The sequence below is a fragment of the Brachycentrus maculatus genome, unplaced genomic scaffold (genome assembly GCF_059751285.1).
Source record: "Brachycentrus maculatus isolate JH-2025_06_01 unplaced genomic scaffold, ASM5975128v1 h1tg000517l, whole genome shotgun sequence".
Classification (NCBI taxonomy): Eukaryota; Metazoa; Arthropoda; class Insecta; order Trichoptera; family Brachycentridae; genus Brachycentrus; species Brachycentrus maculatus.
In genome coordinates, this window is record NW_028281263.1 from 284,202 (window position 1) to 310,550 (window position 26,349).

The window sequence follows — 26,349 nt, forward strand, 5'->3', positions numbered from 1 at the left end:
TTAGTTATAATTATATATTTATAGTGATTTTAAAACAATGTTACATTTTAATAATATTTTTTTTTTCGTTCCGTTTGACTTAACGACTATTAATAAAACTTTTTAAAATATATTTTGCAACTTACTTTTACTGGGTATCTGGATATTGAGCTTTGCATGTAAAATAAACTTGTAAACTGACAACAAAACTTTAAAAAAAATAACGAAAATCAGTTATAAAATAATAAAATATTTAAAAAATAATAGAAAGAACACTGGTAATCCAAAAAAGCTAAAACAGTTAATTAAAAATAAACAAAATATATTTCAGTTAGTAAACACAAAAGTTTTCAGTTTTCACGAAGTTTTCAGAGGTAGATTCGGATGCCTGCTACAGGCTGCATAACAAGTCGCGAACGCTGACAAACTGAACTGAAGGCTTTTACCCACGTGCTTTATGGTATTAGAGGGTTGTCAAACTTTCCCCTGCGCAGAACCTTTCAATATTGGTTAGTAGATCTTTATTAACAATAACGTTTCAAACTGTTTTTTAATAACAGCAGGGTTGGAGAGAATATTTTCACTTAGTAAGTGATTTTTTCACTCTAATATTTATTCAATATTACACTGGACTGGTATTTGAAGTGGAGGGCTGATCACCTTTCCTTCATGTGTAAACGATCGAGATAACACTGCGTTTATATGAAGCAGTGCCCTATGCACCATTGGTTTTTAAATAATGAGTTTTAATAATCTAATAGATATAACATGTTTTTTTATTTAAATTTAAAGAAATAATATTTTATTGAAAAATTAAATAAGGGCTTACAGATAACTTAATATATACATAGTACTTTCCAAAAATTCAACATCTTTAAAAATGTTTATTTTATTGGTTATATATATTTTGTGAGTATTGTGTTATTTGTGATTATTCATTATTACCGAATAATTACAATTAATACGAAAAAACTTTTCACAAATGAAATAATAATTAGCACCAACTTTATCCATGAATCATAAGATATTTTTTTTTAAACATTTAAATTAGTAAGTTACATTGTAAATACAGTAAAGCCCTAGATTGAAATCTGTAAGAGAGGACTGATCGCTTTGTCTTCATTGAATAACCATCAATATAGCACTACTGTAAAAAACGTTTCAGTCTCCTATGAACCAAAAATATGAAGAAAAAAAAACTTACTAACATAATTCAAACTTATGTTATATCTTAATTGCTTCAGATCGATGATATATGTATATTTTGATAATATTTTATCAATCTAGCACAAAAATATTTTTACGAAAGCTCTTTTTACTTAATTTTTATTGTTAAAATGACTCTTCTCCATTCAATTATACAAAATTAGGCTTTAAAAAATATATATGCAAGAGATTTTTTCTCAATCGTCTGCGCACAACTGTTATAGAAAGTTACGTGAAAATCCTAAAGTACATGGTAAAAGCCTTCTCTTACGCCATCTCTTTCTCTCATCCCCTAGCGTCGATCCCTAGGACACACTTTATCTCCCTCCCACCGCAGCTTCACTAGACTAAATTCGATTAAAGTCTTCAGATAAATGCATGGCTTTTTACAAAAACGCTGGAGTATTTATACGTAGAGTTAAATACATTTAGATGGAATGATTTGACATTTTTACTGTAGAGGGTTGTGCTGAATTTATTACAGAGGTAGGTATATAGATGTGTGGATGCATATTCATGATTCTTGTAAGTATTCATATTTTAATCTAGAATTTAGATGCTAAATATGACAAGTTCCTTAATTTGAATAAAGTACACGGTGTACGAAGAATCAGGCCGATGCGATAGGGTGAGTGGAACGGTTTCTTTAAGGCTCTATTTCGCTAATGGAGGATAATATCTTAGTTGTTAGTAATTAATGCGTGGACGTGTTTTGTTTATCAAGCAACTAACGGAAAATTAAGCTCATAAAACTACCCTTCGGATAATTAATTTTATGTAAGCAAAGTTCGAAATAAATTTGTTAAAAATAAAAACGCTTAGGACGGCATAAAATTATTCAGGAAAAACGGTTGATAAATGAGTTGATTATTTTTAAATATACTTTTTTAAGTACCTACCTTAAACTTATTTTTTATTAAAGAATTAATAATGTACTTACTGTTCATTCATTTTATATATTTTTAAATCACGGTTTAATTCAATTAACGTTTTTTTAATCAAAATTAAAGGCATCAATAATAGCTTTATGCAGGTATGTACAGGGTGGAACAAAAATTAATTATGACCCTGTCGCATGTTACAGTTTTTTGAAAATGGCGTCGTGTATTAATCATATTTGACATTTGTGAACAAGACAGCTGCAGTATATAAACAGATTGATAAAACGGACACAAATATGTATCAATACTGGCGGTAGCTACATGACGGATATCATATTTTTTCTTAAAAAATTTTAAAAATCCAAATACAGATTTTCATCATCCATAAACATTGTTTTTATTTAGTAAAAAAGTTATTCAAAACCGAATCGGACGATTTATATTGCGCCACCCTGAATTTGGTTGTATACTGCAGCTGTTTAGTTCAAAATTATTAAAATAAGATCGACGTACAACGTCTCTTGCAAAATATATTGCATTTTTAGATATGTGATCAATATTGCGCCACCTTGTACCAAAGTTTTTTTTTAATATTTTATTTAACTTTTACCATGTAAAAATCACTATTTTTAAAAATCTATATTGACACGAGTTTCGATGCATTTTTCAAAATGTTTAAATGTAAGAACTACAACAAGGCAGTGTATTTTCTAAAACCATATAATTTTTCATAATTTTAAAACAAGTATGTGTGTGTGTCTACATATATATATTCTACATTGGTATTTAAAAAAAAAAACCTTTTGGCGGCGGTTTGAGGAAAGCACATTTTTTATTAATAGCTGTCGATGGGAGGGAGGCATCATAATAAATAATTATGAAGTTTCGCGATCCTAAGTGTAATTCCATTAGTCAAATTATTTTTACAGTTCGTGACGTTGTTTTTCGATTAGATTTGACCTAAAATAACTCTAAATATATCATAGAAGAAAAAAATAAGCGAAAAATATGAATTCAGATTTCCATAAGGCATATTTAGATTATTTAACTTTTTCTAATGAATATAAATATAAAGGCAAAATAGAAAATCGCTAACTTATATCAAGGCCAGGAAGATGTTTTATCTGGGGCATGTGCTATGAAGAGACAAATACGATCTATTGCACCTTAAGATAAAAGGCAAATGGAAGGTAGACGAGGTGTAGGCAGAAGGCAGATCTCCTGGCTCCGGAATATACGAGATAAGACGGGGATCAGGACTGACGAGGCGCTGTTTACAGCTGCCAAAGACAAGGACAATTTTACTCTCAAGTGATAGTCGACGTCAGGGGGATCTGGCATGACACGCACAGAAGAAGAAGTAAAGAATTTACTTACATTGGCGGGTGCATTGCTTAGAAGCGATATCTTCTAACCAACCATCCTGGTCAAAGTTTAAACACACTAAATCTCAACACACCTCTAAATTTTCTCGAAAATTCTTTTCTTTTTAAAAAAAAATTATTAAAATATTTATATTTTTTTTTGCAGAGACCCTCCAATGTGTCACCTTGTGTGTCTTGTCGGTGGAGTTTTTTTTTATACATTTTTTATTGTTTTTAACCATTTTAACCTAATAAATACAAAAAAGAGAGAAAAATTAAGAATATAAACATTATATATATATTATATATATATATATATATATATAATTTTCATAAAGTTAACTCTTTATCATTTACCTATTTCTTTATTTTGCCTTTGTTACAACATCCGTCAGCAATAAATTAAAAATGTTCAGAACGATATATTGCAGTGTTTGACTCCCATATTTACTGTTAATTCTTGGCATTATCAAACCTTTGTTTTGTGTAAATCGTGTATCATGGTTGTGTACTAGAAGATTTTGACATTTTCGTCTAGTTTGTTGTTCAACGATGATACTCATCCACAATATTCCACGTACCGAAAGTAAATTAATATTTTTACATTATATATCAAGATTGGATTGTCCCTTTGATTATATACATAATATGACTGGGTACAATTTTATTGATTATGGAATACAGCAGATTTTGAACCATTTTTAAATTTGTTTTCGTCGAATGTCCCCAAGACCTAATTCCATGTCTTAATATGGATTCTACTAAAGAACAGTAAATAATTATTAAAGTCAGTTTAGGCAGGATAAAGTACAACTTATAAAAAGTACTCCCGCAGACGATCACAGATATTCACAGAGTCATCTTGCCTTGCATTTTTCCCTCGTATCACCATTTGAACATCTTTTACATATAATTTTTAATCAAATTCGTCATGCTTTACTTTCATACATTAGGCTTGTGACCAGAACTCCGTTGTTGTATGTTAGATTGAGTTTAAGTCAGATTGAAAGAAGGTCGTTTGCGTCTATTATTATTATATTTATAATACAAAGGATATTCCAGAGGAATTTATTAGGCAGCATTTCCAATTGATATGGGTATAATCCTAATATGGTGATTACGAAAGCTATACCGTTTGATGGTTAATCCTTTGGAGGGTCTCGTCTGAAATTCCTGACCACCCTTGTCTTGAAATATGTTTCATTCGTGTATAAACAACCCTCTTATTTTATATACACCCTTTGAATGCTCATAAAATTATATTAGTAATTTAATTTAATTATTAAATTTACATATAAATTTGTATAAACGAGGCTTCTTTGGTTCTTGATTCAGATTTGAATGAAAAAACAAAACTTTTTTTTATCATTCATCAGTTACTCTATGTAAAACTATTTAAAAAAGACTTTTATGTAGGAATACTCAAAGTGAACGAGGAATGATAAAAAGAGTGTTAATTAAATAAATAATACTTGCTTTTGAATCACAAAATATACATATTTTTATTAGATTTATGTTTTGCGCGGACATCTTTTGCGGAGCTGTATTTTATACAAAATATAAAACAACAATTAAATAGTTTTTTTCGTTTATTTTATTTGATCAGAAATTGGGTTTCATTTTAACCGATATCATCAGACTGATGATAAGAATTATTTAATAAAATATAATTTAATAAATTAGAGAATAATAAACAAATAATAAACAATAAAAATAATAAATAATAAGTAAAAATAATAAATTATAGATTATTAATTATTAATAAAAATTGTGTACAAATATAAAATGTATAAAATAAGTTATAAATATAAATTAGTCAATAACAAACAATTAAAATAAGATAATTAATATACTCTAAAATTTTTATTAAAAACACAAAAATTATAAATAATAAGTAAATAAATTAATAAAAATAGGAAACAGCTCCTACCCATCTTCTTCCTTCAACGTCCCAAAGTCGCAACGCATAGTAATTAAAATGGGTTAGAATTCAAAAGAATAGCTGTATAGAATCCTAATTAACCCATATTCTGCATGTGGTCCTTTTTAAGGCTCCTTGGCCGCACCGGGGTGCCTTTCAAAGACCCTTGTACACGTATACAGACCTTTTTGGGACCTCCGCCGAATAGCCATGAATTATCCATGCATATTACTCCTGACTATCCTAACCCCATCTCCGTTATGCAAAGCACGCTGCTCGTTTGTCACGTGACCAATAAAGACACTTGTACCTATGGCTACTTGAAGAGAAATATTCATTAACAATCCTTCTGCGAGTCCTAAGACTTGTCCTGGTAAGACTATGAAATTATATTCTATTATTAATTTAATTAAATGTTTAAAAATAAACAAAACTAACTCGGGTGTCGGGTCTTAGTCCCGTGGTTAGTGTCGCGGACTCTTGAGTCGGAGTTTCTCGGTTCGAACCAATTCTACCACAATTTGATACCTATTTCTAGTAATGAGCTGCTTAGGTTCACATAAATAGTATGAAATTAAAGTATTTTGAGTAGTAAAAACACAAATATTTCTTTAAAAAATCAAGGATGAACATACTAAAATGAAGGAATCTGCATTAGCCTGAAATATTGTAAATATTTGATTATTTTAAAGTATTGTTTTCTTTTCTTCGAAAATTGTATTAAGGGTGAAGATAAAGGAATGCTTTAGAAGTGGTTATGCTGTGTCAATATTACCCGAGGTTCATTTTCATCACGTGCCCCTAGGAGTAGGCAAAAAATTCCAAAAATAGAATGCCACACTACTCTTTGCAAACAATCTTGGCCTCTTTCACATTCATGCATGTATCTCCTCATATATATCTGCTGATTCCAATTTCTGACTTGATCGCTTTCAAATATTTGAAATACTTAATCACGACACGTTTTTCTCGGTCTTCGAATGCTCATAAATTTGTTTTACCGTTTTTTCCTCATTCATTCCTTTTACTTGTACAAACCATCTCACCTTTCTTAATTTTATCGAAAATGCTTATCTTAGCCCTGTATGATTTAGTTATTTTGGCATTCGAACATCTATCATTCATCGTTTATCCGCACATTTATTTGAAAGATCGCATGTCGACTTCATTAAGACTACTTTTTCATTATTTTGCCAACTTCATGCTCCACAACCAAATATTAATATTTAATATATTTTTAATAACTGTCTCATCTTGCGACGAAAAATCTATCGTTTTTATTTTTACAATTTTATTTATTTCATAATAACTTATAATTTTATTTAATATGAGCAACGTACGACCTTTAATCTGGCTTAAATCATACTTTATACACTTGTATAGCTATATACAAAATAATAATAAAATAAAACCCTTATCCGCACCCCAATGGTGCATAGGGCACTGCGTCATATAAACGTAGTGTTATCTTGATCGCTTACACATGAAGGAAAGGTGATCAGCCCTCCGCTTCAGGTACCAGTCCAGAGTAATATTGAATAAATATGACAGTGAAAAAATCACTTGTATTTATTTTACCCCCTTTGGGAATCGAACCCAGGACATCCAGAACGGTAGCCGAGCGTGCTGACCATTACACTACGGAGGCGGATGGATTAGCTATAAACTATATAATAAATAAATAGCAATACTTGATACGATTGTTAATTTGTTTGATATAAATCCATAAATTTAAAGATTAGTTATGAAAGTGTTGAGACAATGTTGGAATAGGAGACCCATTTAAGCAGTTAATATACCGCTTTGACCATAATACGAAACGCTTATTTTGTTTGTCCAATATTGTATTATTATGTTCAAAATGCGATATCTAAAGTGTCCAAAACCTTACTTATTATTTTACTAACATATTAATTTTACTTTTTTTATTTATTGTTTCGGCATTAACTTTGTGGTAAGACATGTTACAATTATTAAAGAAAACACTTGTTTTTTACCACTTGAGTTTTATTATTATATTTTTATTTTTATTTTTTTAAATTTTTAAAAATTTATAAGTTATTATACAGACCTGAAAGATGGAAGTTTGACTTCTGAAACATGTTGTCTTAAATAAAACTCAAGTGGTAAAAACCAAGTGTTTTCTTTAATTATTATTGATTTTCCCATAGAAGGAATCTAAGATTGAGAAAAAATTGATAAACTTCACTGTCTTTTCTTCGTTTTACAGAGCAATACAAGTATTTTGAGTAATAATTACAAATTAAGTGTGGTTTCTACGACGGAGGAATCCGATTTTTATATTTTAGTGAGATAATTTACAAAAAAATGCGTATATATATATATATATATATATATATATATATATATATATATATATATATATATATATATATATATATATATATATATATATATATATGCATACTATGCATAATAGAGGTCTATATAAAGGAAGAACATGATTCAAGGATGGGATACATATGGATGAAGAAAAGGAAAGGACAGGGAATAGAATTATCTTATTAGGTTTATAAGATTTCGAACAATTTAGCTTTAAAGTTTGATAAATTGCAGTAGAATATATCAAGGTAGGTACAACATTCATTAAATTTCCCACAATTTTGATGAATAAAGGATTTTTTTTAAATAGTTCTTTGATGGTGCTGGATTATAAAAGGTATGACTATGTCTATTGATTCTCATTGGACAATGAAAAGGTATCTGCTCAAGAAGAATATATGTGGATAGATTCATATATTGTACGTATTATTTGTGTAAACATATACTTTAAAACACTTGTATAAATACCACACGTGTGTGTGTTTCAAATATTGTAATGTTTGCAAAATATGATAAGTCACAGGAGACAAGAGAATGAATATATGTACTTTACCATTCATAGTAACTTTTCAATATAGAGTTTTCGTGATTGAAGTCGTCAGCAGAAATGTAAATTTTATATTGTTCTCTGGAACTCAATTTCCAGCTGTCACGGATCAACTTGGTAAAGAATTGAGGTGCTTTTAAATATCCTTTATTAAATTTAATTTTTCAGACCGTTCAATACGGGGTATAATAAAAAAAAACATTTATTTTTAATCAAATATTAATTGGCAGAGAATTCTTTCAAGAATCTAAAAATTACCTAAAATTACTAAAACTTAAAAAAAAAAAACATTAAACGTGCATTTTTTTAAAAATACGTAAAGTAAAAAAAATAAGCACGTTTGAAAGAGGCTCAATCTTTTAAATAATAAAGGAATAGTAAAAAAATCTAAAATAAAACAATAAGTACACTTTTTCATTTTTATTTTATTTGGCATCAAATTTTCATTATTTTGCTCGACATTAAAAAATAAGAGTTCTCTTTGTTTTTGAAAATAACGTGATTGTCAATCACGGATTTAATGGTGAATAATACAAAGTTATATATATATATATATATATATATATATATATATATATATATATATATATATATATATATATATATATATATATATATATATATATATATATATATATATATATATATATATATATATATATATATATATATATATATATATATATATATATATATATATATATATAAATATATATATATATATATATATATATATATATATATATATATATATATATATATATATATATATATATATATATATATATATATATATATATATATATATATATATATATATATATATATATATATATATATATATATATATATATATATATATATATATATATATATATATATATATATATATATATATAAATATATATATATATATATATTTATATATATATATATATATATATTTATATATATATATATATATATATATATATATATATATATATATATATATATATATAAATATATATGTATATATATATATATATATATATATATATATATATATATATATATATATATATATATATATATATATATATATATATATATATATATATATATATATATATATATATATATATATATATATATATATATATATATATATATATATTTATAAATATATATATATATATATATATATATATATATATATATATATATATATATATATATATATATATATATATATATATATATATATATATATATATATATATATATATATATATATATATATATATATATATATATATATTGGGTTGATGCAAAAGTTTTGACCGTTTTTTACATATTTTTTTTTCTTTTTTTTTTCTTGTGTATTATTTATTTAATAAATTATATAATTTTCATCAGTTCTTATAACCTTCTTCCATCTTTCTATCAACTTATAAATACCAGTAGTTTAAAATTCCGTGGATTTTAATGCGAAAAATGAAGTAAGGGATGTTTTTACCTGCTCTATTGAATAATTTTTTTCATCATTTAAATTTTTTTGCAGTGATCGGAATAAATAAAAATCAGAAAGAACAAGATCTGGAAAATACAGTGGATGCTTGATAACATCCCAATTTAACTCATTTAGCTTGTGTTGGGTCATCATAGCCACATGTGGTCGCGCGTTGTCGTGATGAAACACTGCCCCTTTTCTGTTTACCAATTCTGGTCTATCCTTTTGAAGGACCATGTTCAATTTGGATAATTGCTGACAATATTGTTTTGTTGTACTTGTCTTATCGTGTTCCAAGAGTTCAAAATACACAAAACCCTTATTATTCCACCAAACACAAAGTATAACTTTTTTTATTTGCCTATGATTTCGGCCTTCGAAGTTGTTAATGGGGCTTGTCCAGGTATAGTCCAATGTCTTTTTCTTGTCACGTTATTGTACACGACCCATTTCTCATCTCGCGTCACCAAACGATGCAAAAAAGGTTCATGTTTTTGTCTCGCACTCGAAGCAACGCTCGTTGAAACACGATCCAATAAATTGGCAGCCGACAATTGATGAGGTATCCAAACGTCGTACCGCGAAACCATTTCCATACGCTTCAAATGTCTTAATGCGATTGTTTGGTTGACTCCCATCATTGACACAATCTCCCTGATGGTTAGACGTGGATTGGTGTCAATTATGACTTTTAATTCGTCGTCATCAGACTTCAATAGCCGCCCGGTACGTGGTTTATCAATGAGTGAAAAATCTCCAGATCGGAATTTTGCAAACCATCTTCGTACCTGTTGAACTTTGATGACATCTGCTCCATACACTTCACAAATGTTTTTGGTTGCCACACTCGCGGTATTGTCTTTACGGAATTCATAAAGTAAACAATGACGTAAATGCACTTTATCGAACGACATTTTGAAAAAATACAAGGGGTTATTACTGTACTCTGGCCAGGCCAAAACTGAATAGAAAGTAGAGGGAAAGCATCCTTTATACATCCTTTGAATCATAAAAAAAGAAGATACTATTCATAATTTATGAAAAAAAAAAATTACCTGGGATGATAAAAAACGGTCATTACTTTTGCATCAACCCAATATATATATATATATATATATATATATATATATATATATATATATATATATATATATATATATATATATATATATATAACTAACTAACTAACTAACTAACTAACCATCACGCCGCTTCCCCGCAGGGGTAGGCAGAGAGAATAGAGCGCCACACCACTCTGTCCTTGCAAACATTCTTCGCCTCTTCCACGTTCATGCATCTCCTCATACATACCCGCCGATTGTTACGACTCCTAACCTGACCACTTTCAAGTATTTGGCATACCTGATCGTGCCATGTTTTTCTCGGTCTTCCTCTGCTTCTTTTCCCGCTAACATTCGCCTCATAAATTTGTTTTACCATTCTTTCCTCACTCATTCGTTCTACATGTCCAAACCATCTCAACACACCTTTCTTAATTTTATCGATAATGCTTATCTCAGCTTTGCATTCTTTCCTTATTTCACTATTCGCACATCTATCATACATCGTTTTGTTACACATTCTTCTGAGAGATCGCATTTCGACTGCATTCAGTCTACTTTCATCCTTCTTTTGCCAACTCCATGTTTCACTTCCATACATTAGAGTTGGAACCAGTACTCCGTTGTGCACTGCCAGTTTAGCTTCCGCTGATAGGTTTTTATTTGCTATAACTGATTTCAGTGCACCGTTCACTTTGTTCCCAGCATTCACTCTCCTTTCTATATCTTTATCAATCTTTCCATCCCTAGAAAACATACTACCTAAATACACGAAATCATCTACCTGTTCCAGAATCTCTCCGTTTACCAATATTTCACATTCAGATCTGCATTCTTCTCTTTCAAAAACCATAATCTTAGATTTGCTAACATTCATCAATAAGTCACTTTCCTTGCACACATTATACACTTTTGTCACCAACGCCTGCAGGTCTTCTCTGCTATCGGCAAGAAGAACAGCATCGTCAGCATACAAAAGGCAACAGACAGTCAAATTATTCATTCTGGCTCCAACATTTAAATCTTTCAGTTCTTTCATGCAATTATCCATGTATAGGTTAAACAGCCACGGTGACATTACACATCCCTGCTTAACACCTTTAGAGATGCTAAGCCAGGATGAAAATGAACCACTTACCCTTATACATGCAGTGCTATCCTCGTACAAGGATGCTATGCCTTGGATAAGTTTACTGCTTACCCCATACTCAGATAACACCTTCCATAGCTTCGTTCTATCAACTCGGTCATACGCTTTCTGCAAATCCACAAAAGCACAGAAAAGCTTTTGGTTTTTGGCCAAAAACTTTTCAGTGATGTTGCGCAAGGCAAAAATTTGATCCGTACATCCTCTCCCATTCATAAATCCACTCTGGACATCCCACACTTTGTCCTTTGTTATGGTTCTCACTCTTTCAATAAGGATTCGACCATACATCTTGCCAACAGCACTCAATAGACTAATTGCTCTATAGTTCCCACATTCCACCCTAGAACCTTTACCCTTGTAGAGAGGCATTATAACTGCCCTTCTCCAATCCACCGGAGTATAACTCTCCTCCAGACAACGGTTAAAGAGCCTATGCAACCATGTGAGAACTATTTCGCCACCATTCTTGACGTATTCTGCGGCAAAATTGTCGAATCCTAGAGCCTTTCCATTTTTCAAAGACTTAGTGGCATTCTTAATTTCTTCCATACTTATCTCTCTTGAAACATCATTCACACGTATTCGGGGAAATGTACTTACGTCACTAACGTTATTAATCGTATGTGTTTCATACACCTCCTCGAAATACTCTTTCCATCTCTCTTTTATATCTTTTTCATTCGTCACCATTTTTCCGTCTTTCGCTGCAATCGATTTCGTACATACATTCAAGCTTAGACTTCGGGAGTTTTTGACTTCTTTCCAGAAAATTTTTATATTTTCTTGGAAATTTTTTGTCATTTTTACTCCTTCATCCTTCCTCAACAAACGTTTTCGTTCACTCACCCCTTGCTTAACTTTCATTTTACAATCCTTGTATACTTTTTTAACCGATTCATACTCAGCGGAGCTTTTATTCCTCACTGCCAAACACTTTAACCACGCATTCTTCTTCTCTTTCACTAAATCCTTAACATCATCATCCCACCACGCATCGCCTTTTTTCCTTCCTTGTACCGCTGTACCACACACTACTTTTGCGGATTCACACACACTACCTTTCAGATGTTCCCACATTTCATTTATACTAAGTTCATTTACATCTTCCGCAATCAACCTGTTGCATACGTCTGTTTCAAACTTAACTCTTATGTCATCATTCTGTAGCTTTTCTACTTTGACTCTAGAAGGAGCCGCCACCTTGTTCGTTTTGGCCCTCCACCCTTGGAACAGAATCACTCTTGAAACTACCAAAAAGTGATCTGTTTCCATTTCGGCCCCCCTGAACACTCTTGTGTCTACTGTGGCGGATCTCAATCTAGAGTCAATGACGACATAATCGATAATAGACCTTTCATCACATCTCTCCCAAGTATATTGATGGATTCCCTTGTGTGCAAAAAAAGTATTTGACACAAAGAGATTCCATTCCAGACATACCTCTAGCAATCTCTTCCCATTATCGTTCACTCTCGCATCTCCATACAAACCGAGCGCTGATTCAAAACCGTCTCTCCTTGTACCAACCCAGCCATTCAAATCACCGGCCAGAATTACCTTTTCATTATTCATTTTTCCATTCATCACACTCATTACATTCAACCAAAACTCATCCTTCTCAGACTCGCTGTCGGAGTTGACGGGGGCATATCCTATTAAAACAAGTAGCTTTGTTAACCCGACTTTGAATCTGACAAACATGAGTCTTGCGTTGACGAACACATACTCTTTCATACATTCTACCATCCTGGGTGATAGAAACGCGGCGACGCCCCGACAAGCTCTATCTGACTCCGGGAGTCCAGACCAGAGAATCAAAGTGCCGTCACGTTCCATCGATCCACTACCTTTTTTCCAGCTTTCAGTCACACATAACAAATCCAAACACTTACTTTCCATTACATCACACAGTTCATTCATTTTTTCATCCATACGTCCTCTTACATTCCACGTCGCAATCCTGCATTCATGCGCTATCCTCTTCTTTGCGCCTCCACGGGAAAAGAGGCCAGCTGGGTGGCGAACCTCAACGTGGCCATTTATGGGCATTTTCCCGCATTCCACAACTTACTAACTATTATATACTACATACTAATTGAGTCACAGCACACACACAAACACCACTGGGTAATACCCTGTCACTAAAACCGAAAACGAAACACTTCCAGGAAACACAGAGCACTGTAATGACGGGTAAAACCCGTACTAATCGTAACGCGGGTGAAACCCGGAGCGTATCGGCACGCGACTGTTCCCTTCGGCGGTCAGTGAGCGACTCATATATATATATATATATATATATATATATATATATATATATATATATATATATATATATATATATATATATATATATTGTATATTACTTGATCATCTAACCTAACCTAACCTAAACCAGCACATGACAGGTTTTCAACCCTTTAAATAGATAGGCATCCACCTTTCCATCTTCAAAGACTTCTTCTTCCTTCTTTTAATCAAATTTTATTTCGTAAATATGACTAAATCTGTAAATCTTTTGAGACACGTGTTTCGATGCATTTACAACCGTTATCAAATACCGTTTGTAAAGCTTAGTCTAAAATTTCATCATCTTTATTAAAGCATCAATAAAAATCTTAATTTGAATGACTTCAGAAGGAAATCAAAAAATTTATTACAAAATTTTGACACACTAAAATAAATTTACATTTAGACCTGAAGATGGAAGCATAGCTTCCGCAATTAGTCGTCATAAAATAAACTCAAGTGGTAAAAAAACATTTTTTTTCATTTCACTAAAATCAAAACAATTTATTTATCATTTGATAAATGCTTTTTCGATATTACTTTGTTGCAAATTTTCTTAAATCTTATAAAATAAAATTCAAAATATCTTTTTTAAATAACTTTTATCTTTGATATTTTTTACCATTCGATTTCGACAAGCACCTTGTCATCTTCAGGGATGAATATGTATAAACATGTCCATCCCTGAATATGAAAAAATGCTTCACGAAACCGGTTAAAAAATTACAAAAAGTAAAAGAGATTAAAATAAAGTTTGAGCTTTATTTTATTAAAACAATATTTATCATTTGTTCCTTTACTCTAACAAAGAAAAATAATTAGTAATTTTTGAATAATAAATCTTTCTGTTTTGTTTTGCAATTGTTAGTCCGGGGAAGAAATTATGGCTGGCGAAGTAAATCTCAACTCGAAAATAAAGTAACTAAGTATCTGTAATCTCCTTAAAGTAATAAATTAACTTAATCTCGAGCAACCCTTAGCTTCAAAACATCAAGTTGTGGTCCAGACACTTTGGGGAAAATTTCCCAGCTTTGCAAGGAAGTTGCCATTTTATTATTTTTGTTTCTAAGGGTGCATTCTTATCAGACGCATTTTAAAAATAACATTTAATTAAGTTTACACAATTTGTTTAAAAAAATTCAGGTCACAAAAACTTTTTCATCTCATTAAAGTTCCTTTAAGCAAATGATGTATGAAATGTGTCTGTGTTTATCTTGTGACTTTCATACAATGTGTTATTTTAAATGCTATTTTTACGTTTGTGTGATTGTGTAGGTATTGTGACTGTAGCTATTATTTAAGAAAAAATGCTCCTTGCTCACATATAAGGATTATAATAATTTTAATTTTTTTAAAAAATATTACTTAGCCCCCATGTCTGCTCTACCAACGAAAATTATCGCACAAGTCTGTAAAAGCTAAATAAATAAAAATCCACGGATTAAGGCACTTCAGAAAGAAACTTCGGTCGCAAATAATAAAAACAAAGTGGATATAACATAATATGTGAAATTTTGGAAAAGGGTAAAGTTTCGTTAGACAAAAGCATGCCCCTGTTTTATTTTTAAAGTTTCTGTTACTTTATTCGTTCGCCTCGATTTGCTTGACTCGACATTTTATGGGAAAGTATAGTTTTAATCGAATATTGCTTCTAGCGATTCCAAGATATTTTGTCTTGTAATGAAATGTGATTATGAAGTTTTTGTTAACAGTATTTAAACAATAGCTATAACGTAAAAAAAAACAATCCTTGATTGATGGGTAATCTGAACAGATGCATTTGTAATATGACTTCACAAGAATTAATGTTGCAAATAAAATAACTGGTCAAATAAGGATAATTAAATTTGAAAAGCATGTTTTTAGGCATGTCTTTGTATCTGAACTGATTCGAGAATAATATTGCATACATTTAAAATAAAAAGTCTCTGCTAAATAAAAAATATTACTTAAATCAACCATAAATGCCACCGCGAACTTAAAAATGAAAGCACGAGTTAATTACAAGATATATTATATATTTTTAATAAAGCCTCTCCTTACAAACTTTTAAGGAAAAAACAACTGAAGTACTAAGCTCTGTCAAAGCCCAATCTTCCTTTTTTTTCATCTATGCTGAATTATCAACTTATAGTTTTGTTTGGCTCCCTGGGACCCGGGACTTGGAATCTAGCACGCTACCCAAACGTGCTAACCAACACACTATCAAAACGGACATTGTTTATTTAATAGACTTATACTCGTTGTATTGAGTAGTCATACAAACATATAATTTTCCCTTTGAGTTATTTCTATTTCTCATTTTGGGACATGGAATCAAGGTTAACAAGACTGGGACACAAATAATGAAGTAACAAAAAAGATTTTTTTAAATAACCACAACTTATACATGGCAAAATATAAAAACGGCATATAAAATATATAAATGAGAAAAACATAAAGTAAGAAGCATATTAAAAATAAAGAAAGTCAATAAAAGCAAAGACAATAACGATCCTAGAGCATGTGCTTAAACGGTTAAATTTTATGAAATCGAACCTCAATTACGCCAGCTCCCATTCGTATAAAAGCGAAAGCGGAAAACCTCAGAGACAAAACAATCATGTCGGATAACGGATGGGCGGCAAAAGAGGATAAATGTGAAGTTCCGTTTGAACCGTGCTAGTCTGGAAGTTGGAAGTTGGCCATCCACAATGACGAGGAGCTTAACAAGTTGCCCTCCAGCGTGACGACCATCGCTCAAAGGCTCGAAGGCGTCCTGCCCAACACCTTGGCCATTTTCCAGCCCATGGGATCAAGAGGAAGGCGTTTCAATTCTTCGGCTCATCTTTTCCCCGCTCCAGACTCGACGGCCCGAGACCGATTGACGACGTTTGAATCCATTAATTATTGTATATCAATATCATCATCATCCTATTATTATTATTACTATCCATGTCTTTATAAGCGCCCTTGAGGTATTATTTCACGAAAATGGCACTAAACAAATTATCTAAATTATTATTATTATTATAAAGAAATGAGGAAATAAAAAAAAAAATAGAAATAACAAATGAGAAAATATAAAATAACATAAACACAAACATTATCTTCAGATATTTTAAACATTTCAATGAATTTTTTGCAGACAGCGAAAATTCACATTTTTCATTCCAATAAAACTAGACATGAATATATTCACCGTGGTTTCTAAGGTGCAAAATAATATTAAACTTCAAGACGAGAACCGCAAAAGAGCAGTTTTGAATAATTTCAAAATAAACCTGAAATAAACTTGTATTTCATGTTGACAGTAATTCTACATGTCACGCTTTGTAAATTCCCTTTCACGATATTAAAGCTGATATTTGACGTCACCCTTAAATACAAAATTCTACCCTTAATCAGGTATTGTGCAAAATTTTTCCACCGAATAATGCAAAGGGTATTTCTTTAAATTGCCACGTTGCACAAAGAGGTGTATAACTTTGTAAGTAATAAATATATTGACAAACAAAAAAATCACAAAATATTACTCAATTGATTTTAATTTATAATACATAGAAATATTCCTTTAATTTTATTCATAGTATGAATAAAAAAAAATATAAAATTAAGTTTATTTTTTAAAATTCTATCTTTTTGCATTTAAACATTTTGACATATTGTCACGTACGTGCACTTTTTACTTCTGTTCCTCAATAAAAATACTAATTGGTTAAAATAAAAATCATAATATCCAACTGATATCCGACTTAATCTGCTTGTAAGTTAAAGTATGGTGAATTTTTTTTAATTCAAAATATTTATGATAGTGATTAGTTATGTATTTGAAATTAGTAACATTAAAATTTTTAGCTGCATTAAAAAAGACATTGTTTTTACCAAAAAATAAACGTTTTAATGCAAAAAAGATAAAAATGAAAATAACATGTTTCTATTCAAAGTGCATAGGTTTTATATTCCACTCGAATTATCAATAGTTACTAAAAAGTTTAAGGTTGAGTTTAATTAGGTGAGATTTTAATTTTTTTCCCCTTTTTTGTGTGAATTAGGCTAAAATAGACAAAAACAATAATAAAACATAAATAAAAGAACTCCACCAACAAGACACACAAGATGGCTTGGTGGGTCGCTGTAAAATATATTTTAAATATGTTTATAATTGTTCTTTTTGATAAATATATGCAATATATGTAGATAAAAAATCTACAAAAAAGATAAGGTAAGGTTAGGTTAGGTTAGGTTAGGTTAGATTATAACAAGTCGTTTATAACATGATCATAATCATCAATCAAATTTTTAAAGTGATAGGTTTGGTTTGGTTAGGTAAGATAAGTTTAGGTAAGGTAATAACTTAGTTGAACACAACATGAACGTTAAGTGATAAGATTACAAATTAAGTTACCAAAAAGTTTTAGGTTAAGGTAATGTTAGGTTGTTAAATAAGGATAAATAATGCAATGTTAGATAAGGTAAGATTAAGTGTTGATACCATTTTCTTGAAGACAAAAATAAATCATTAGATTTAATATAAAAATTTGGAAATAAAAATGTTTTAAACGAATTTCATACGACCCACATGAGCGCATAAAATAATAAGGTGTTTTTAACTGAAACATATTTTTTTTAGTGCGACAAGTGTATCAATAGACCAGCTTAAACAATGGATTATGGGAAAACAATTTCTTTAAATACTGTCGTTAAATTTCACCGATAATAATGACAAACTGTTACATGTGAAATTTCTTCATGGCGCGTAAAATCGGAGACATTTTATGAATCTCGCAAAATAAAATAAATTCCTCTAAGTGTCCTTTTACGTTATTATATAAAATAATGGAAATGTATTGTGGTATTTCATACGGTAATCGTTTTGTACAAGTCAATAAATTATGTATTATTTATTGTAATATCAATAGTGATAAACTGTCGATGTAACGTATTTCGGTATTCCCGCGTGGACAATGTTTTTTTTTTCCTTTCGATGATTCAACTTCCGTTGCTAGAATTATCCATGGTATAAATAAACAAAATGAAATCTGGTTTGCCAAAATGTATCATCAGTTTTTCTGATAAGGTTTACAAAGGGCATTCATGTATTAAATGTCAAATCAAACAATAATTTTTGAAATAATTTTTTGACATCTCATTAAAGATGAAGAAGAATATGGAAGTCTGGGCATTTACGGGGCTTACGACCGTCATAGGTCATCTTTGATGAGATGTCAAAAAATAATATGGAAAGTAACTCCTGGAGATAATCCAGTTTTGTGAACAAGTATTTGGACACACTCAAAATGTTGTAAATAATTTTTGAGTCTACAAAGTTGTATTATATTGTAAAAAAAATATCAAATTTCAATTGTTCAAATTACAATTGTTTCACCTAGTTATGGCATTTTCAAGCGAAAGAACACACACACACACATATGTATATAAAAATATATATATATATATATATATATATATATATATATACATATATATATATGTATATATATATATATATATATATACATATATATATATATATATATATATATATATATATATATATATATATATATATATATATATATATATATATATATATATATACACATATATATATATATATATATATATATATATATATATATATATATATATATATATATATATATATATATATATATATATATATATATATATATACATATATATATATATGTATATATATATATATATATATATATATATATATATATATATATATATATATATATATATATATATATATATATATATATATATATATATATATATATATATATATATATATATATATATATATTTATAAAAATTGATTAGGCAAATGTAGTAAAGAAAAAGGAGCAGAGGATACCGAGGAAAACGTGGCACAATTAGGTATGTCAAATGCTTGAAAGCGGTCGAATCAGGAGTGGAAATAATCGTCGGGTATGCATGAGGAAATGCATGAATTTGAGAGAGGCGAAACACGTTTGCAAATACAGGGTAGTAAGGCATTCTATTATCTCTGTCTACCCCTGCGGGGAAGCGGCGTGATGATTAGTTAGTTAGTTAGTGTCGTTTCTGAAGCAAACCATTGACATTTTTGCAAGTATGAAATTATGCATACATGTTTGTAAGTTATGAAAAGGAAAGCTTGAAGAAAATGAATAATTTTTGTCGAGAACTTTCGCTCAACACAAAGAGCATTACATTATTCACGTTTGCTATGAAAGTGAATGCAATTCAAGTGCATAATAATAATAACAGTTCAGGGGTATTTTTGGTACATTTCCTCCGCATTTTGGTCCGAGTTTTTATCAATAATTTATGGTTACCCACCGCTGGAAAGCACCTCGAATCGCCTTTGCATTTTTAAAGTAGGGTAAATCAGATTCAACCAGTGAAATAATTAACGAAAATTATCTCACAGACGAATGTGCGGCAAAGTTGATGATAAAGAAAATAATTCAATGCTGAGATAAGCATTATCGATAAAACTAGGAAATATGCTATGTGAGGGTTTGGACAAGTGAATCGAAAGAATAGTTGAAATGAAATTGAGGCGTATTTAGCTTAAAATAGCAGCAGACGAAGGTAGGGAAAAACTTGACATTACCAAGTATTTCAAATATTTTAAAGTATTCATGTCATGAGGAGATGTATGACTATGGAAGAGGATTTTTTTCAAAGACGTTCTCTTATCTCTGCCTACACTTGAAAGAAAGCGGCATCATATTTAGATTATTGATATTTACACACACACATAAATATATGTGTATATATATATATATATATATATATATATATATATATATATATATATATATATATATATATATATATATATATATATATATATATATATATATATATATATATATATATATATATATATATATATATATATATATATATATATATATATATATATATATATATATATATATATATTTATATATATATATGCATATATATATATATATATATATATATATATATATATATATATATATATATATATATATATATATATATATATATATATATATATATATATAAATATACATATCTTGAGCAAGTGTGGATGTTTTCAATGTTTTTATATTGGTATTACCCGATTTCTTATCTTCTAAGGTCATAAGTACATCAAATTTAATACAGTGTTCAAACAAACACGATTTTCTTTTCAAAATACATTTTCCGTATTATAATTTTTTTTTAATTTTATTTTGTTTAATTTTGACCCAGTAGGGATGTATATTCTGCACCTCATTGATTAAAGTGTATAGATATACATGTTACCATACTTTTTAAACGAATAAACAAATATTTTTGTTTGATTGCTCAATTATTATTATTCTTCATCTAAGTTGAGATGCCAAAAATATAAAAATATATCCTAAGTAAGAAACCCAGTTTTGTGAACAAGTATTTGGTCACACTCAAAAATTTCGAGACTAACAATATCGTTTTCCTCTGAACTACCTCAAATATGAAACTTTCTTCGACTTAAGCACCTAGCTTTCCATTTCCATAGCAAGTTATTGGAGTTTCGGAGTCAACGGTCCGAAGTGCACTGCAATTATATCTCGCATTCCGCATCGGTATAGTCATACAATATAAGGACAAGTACACCAGAGCGAGACGGGAGGCGCTGTCTCTCTCCTTCTATCCCCATTATTGCGTTTCGAGTTGTCATCAAGACCATGTCGGTTTAGAAATGGAACTTGCGAAAACCAGTGGCGTGGAGTGATTATTGAAAACCTTTTAGGTTGTCTTTGTCTTTACATGGACGCAGATGTTTTAGAGTAAAAAAAAACACATTTTGGTGATAAAAGAAATGATGATCCTGTTGCTTCATTATTTTGAAACCGTGTATTTTTTTATTAATTATATTTTGAAGGGAGATTTTATTTTTGAATTTAATTCATAACATATTACATTCATAAGTCATATATACATATAATATTCCCGATGAGTAATTCCTATTTCTCATTTAGGGACATGGGATTAAGGCTAACAAGACTGGAACACAAATAATAAAGTAACATTTTTTTTTTATAAATAATTAAAACTAATACTAACACATGGCAAAATATGTATAAAAACAATAAATTATAATTTTGTGTACAATCGTAGATTTTTTTAACTATAGGTGCAGAAAAAAGAGTTGCAATGTATTACTTATTTTTTAAATGGTGTGTAGCTATGAACGTAGTGTAAGAAAGATAACATATCGTCGCTCTACTAACCAACTGTCGTTACTCGCAATTTTGAGAAATTTTAGTGAAGAACGCAAAAAAACTCTCACCCATGGTCACAGAGGAAAAGTCATTTACCATTATCATTAACAGCCATTTCATTTGTCAGTTGCAAACGGAAAAAAACTTATGTATAGTGACATAACTATATATGTTTATATAACTCTAGACTTTTTTCATTGGGGTAACGTAAAGTCTAAAGTCTTTGCGGATGAAACTTAGACTTAGACACATTGAAAATATGACGAAAAAATAATCGGTTAAAATAAGTTAACTAAAAAAAGAATATGGTGTTCAGGCGTCTCCAGTATGTTAAATAATTCGGGATGCATAATTCATATATTTCATGAAGGTCTCTGCTAATTAAAAATATACTTTTTAAACTCAACTATATAGATGGTGCCGAAGAATTAATAAAATGATGAATAAATAAAAACAAAATTTATAATGTACTTTCAATCATGAGTGGAATAGTGAATGTTACACGTATATCCAGTGATCACTAAAACCAGTTTATGAAACGTCGTAAGCCTTGTAACTATCTAGACTTGAATATTTTTCTTCATACATGCTAAAATATCAGTAAAATATATATTTTTCATATTATTTTTTGACATCTCATCAAAGATGAAGAAGAATATGTATGTATGTTTGAGCATTTACGGGGTTTGCGATCGTCATAGGCTGGTTAAGCCCGCAAATGCCCAGACTTCCAATATGAAAAATAACACCTATAATTGGAGATAATCCAGATTTGTGTTGGACACACTCGAAATGTTGTAATACTTTTTTGTTTGCGTTTCAGTTCAATCTTCTGATAACTACATAAAAAAATAGAATATGTTAATTGTAAAATTTGTAGGAGTACAGTTTGCTTTATGACAGTTAGTTTCAGGATCGACGATTCATCAAAGCTCGAAACATAAAAATGAGATAATAATTATAATGTTCAAGGCAATGTAAACACTGAGTTCATTAGTTTCAAGGAATCCAATAAAGACATATAACATTCTTCTAAAACAAACAAAAAATATATTACATTTACCATTCATCTTCTAAAAATGATAAAGTCCAAAGTAAAATCAGTGATTTTGATATATTTGTGTATTTGTTCGCTAAATGTTAAAGCCAGTTGGCAGGACGAAATTATGGGATTGGTAAAGATGGCAGGTTATGCTGTAGGGCCTGAAGGTCCTGTAGCACAATTGGGTCGCACCGTTACAGGAATTGTGAAAGAGTTTATTCCTGTGAATGATGTCCGAATACCTATTACTGAGAATAAAGAATCTACGTTGGAAAGAATCGATAATGCCATGAAGGACAAAAATGACGCAGATAAAATTAGTTCCGCATATGACAATGATAAAATGTATTTTGATTTACGACACGGTGTTAATAAATGATGCGAATCTTTTCATGTGTTCGATAAGTTGATTTTAGATAAAGTGTTAATTAATGAATAAAAACTAACCTTGTGTTTAAAATATTGCTGTACAACAAACTGTTAATGAATGATAGAAAACTAATAATTTGTTTGATATATTGATTAACGACTTGATGTTAATGATTTTAAAAAAATTAACACATCTGTAATTTTCGAAACTAGTCGTTGTGTAATGAAATAAAACTAAATGGGAAAAAACAAGTGTTTAATTTATAAAATAATCTTCCTGCCAAGTTTTCTTCGGTTTTCCTCTGCTTTTATTACCAGGTTCATTCGCCTTTTAAATATATCATTTTTTTTTATTTCTACTCATTCTATTCACATGCCCAAACCATCTCATCACACCTCTTTTAATTTTATCAATAATGCGAAATTTAGTCTTGTATTCTTTCCTTACGAATATGAATATCTTTAATATCAGCACATTCTTCTGAGAGTTTGTATTTCAAATTTAACAACTGTGTGTGACAACTTTTGAGTGTTTAAAAAACTACCACAGTATTCTTAGTATTTATATATGTAAATATTATAAAAAAAACGTTATTTCTTAAATGGTTTTGCATTACTTGAGTGAAACGTCGTTTAATGGGGATAACATATTCCTCCTCTAGGCCTAGGCCCCCTCCGTAGTGTAATGGTCAGCACGCTCAGCTACCGTACCGTACCGTACTGTGGAGGTCCCAGGTTCAATTTCCAGAGGGGGTCTAGTAAATAAAAGTGATTTTTTCACATCAATATTTTTTCAATATTACCATGGACTGGACCCTGAAGCGCAGGAGTGATCGCCTTGCCTTCATGTAATCAACGATCGAAATAACAATGCGTTATTCCACTGTTGTGTCTTATGCACCATTGGGTGCGGACAAGGGTTATGATGATGAGGACTAGGTAGGTTTAAAGAAAATAAATGATTATTATAACTTTTCATAAAGCTGATAAAGGTTTATTTTTCATTATTCGTGGACTTTCAACATTTTTATTGTTTATTTGTTTGTAAGGTACAAAAAGTGGCTCAGCAATTATTTACGATTATTCGGAAAAAGTTTTGATATACGCCAATGGATTTAGTAGTTTTATAATGGCACACAATAAACGAAATAGCCCAAACTATGTTTACCATCAGACAGAGGAACCAATAATCGTATATGAACTGCTGTACTACGTTTGCATTTACACCATTTTCCGTCTATATGGAAGAAAATACCATTTTTTGTAACTTTTGGTTTAATTTAAGGAGAGTTTTTAAATATAACATTTATTTAATTTATTATACGTAAATATATGCTGTTTTTTACAGATATTTACGAAATCATCTACTTGTCCTAGAATCTCCCCATTTACCAAAATTTCACACTCTGATCTACATTCATCTCTTCTAAAAAACATGATCCTGGAATTATTTTAACAGTAATTATTTTTTAAAAAACGTGGAATTTATTTACTTTACATAAAAAGAAAAGTCGAAGAGAGATTTAGGCAACTAAATAAGGATACGATATTTAAGTTTCTAAAATTCAGAGTTAAGTACCACTTTCGAGTGACTAAAAGGGGAAGTTTCTTTCTGATGTGACAAAGATTACTTTGCCTTAATTTATTGCTTTTATATGAAGTGTGTAAGTATCTCCGGCACTGAGAGCTTTAAAAAGAGTCAGAATTGTATTCAAAAACTCCATTTTCAAAGACGTTTTTCAACAAAAAACGTTTTTCCACAAAGGAGTCGAACACTGCAATATATCGTTTCGAACATTTTTAATTTGTTACCGACGGATGTTAGAGGTTGAAATAAAATATGGAACAAAGGCAAAATAAAGGAATGGGTAAATGATCAAGAGTTATTTTATAAATATTGTAAAAAAGTTTATGTTCTGTTGTAAAAAGTTAATTTTTTCACTATTTTTTGTATGTATATTAGGTTAAAATGGTTAAAAACAATAAACAATGTATGTAAAAATAACTCCACCGACAAGACACATAAAGTGGCTTGGCGGCAAAATAAAATATTTTTAATTGTTCTTTAAATATGTAAATGTGTTAAATTTATGTTAATAAAAATAAAAATAAATTAACTACTAACATTTTAAAAAAAAATATATATATGCTTAATATTTTGATTGTTGCCTGTTTTAAGCCCTGTAACAAAATTGTGAATCCTTTAAATATACATACTTCAAGTTTTTGAGATCTTAATATTTTGATTTTTTTCAAATCCTCATCCACACCCGATGGTGCATAGGGCACAGCATTATACAAACACAGTGTTACCTTGATTGTTAACACATAAAGAAAAGGTGATTTTTTATTGAATCAGTCCTCCGTTTCAGGTACCAGTCCAGTGAAATATTAAATAAATATTAGCGCAAATAAATTACATTTATTTATTTGAACCCCCCTGGGAATCGAACCCGGGACCTCCAGTA

The 26,349-nt window shown here is 29.7% G+C and overlaps 1 protein-coding gene across 1 annotated transcript in view; it reads right to left on the minus strand.

Annotated features, from left to right (window-relative positions):
• LOC148301784 (uncharacterized) overlaps window positions 1-13,993 on the minus strand; it is a 72,342-nt gene extending 58,349 nt beyond the window's left edge. Inside the window, exon 1 of the mRNA XM_088272709.1 lies at window positions 13,541-13,993. Coding sequence (XP_088128835.1) covers window positions 13,541-13,993 — 453 coding nt within the window. The remainder of the gene's footprint in view (window positions 1-13,540) is intronic.
• Between the last annotated feature and the right edge of the window lie 12,356 nt (window positions 13,994-26,349).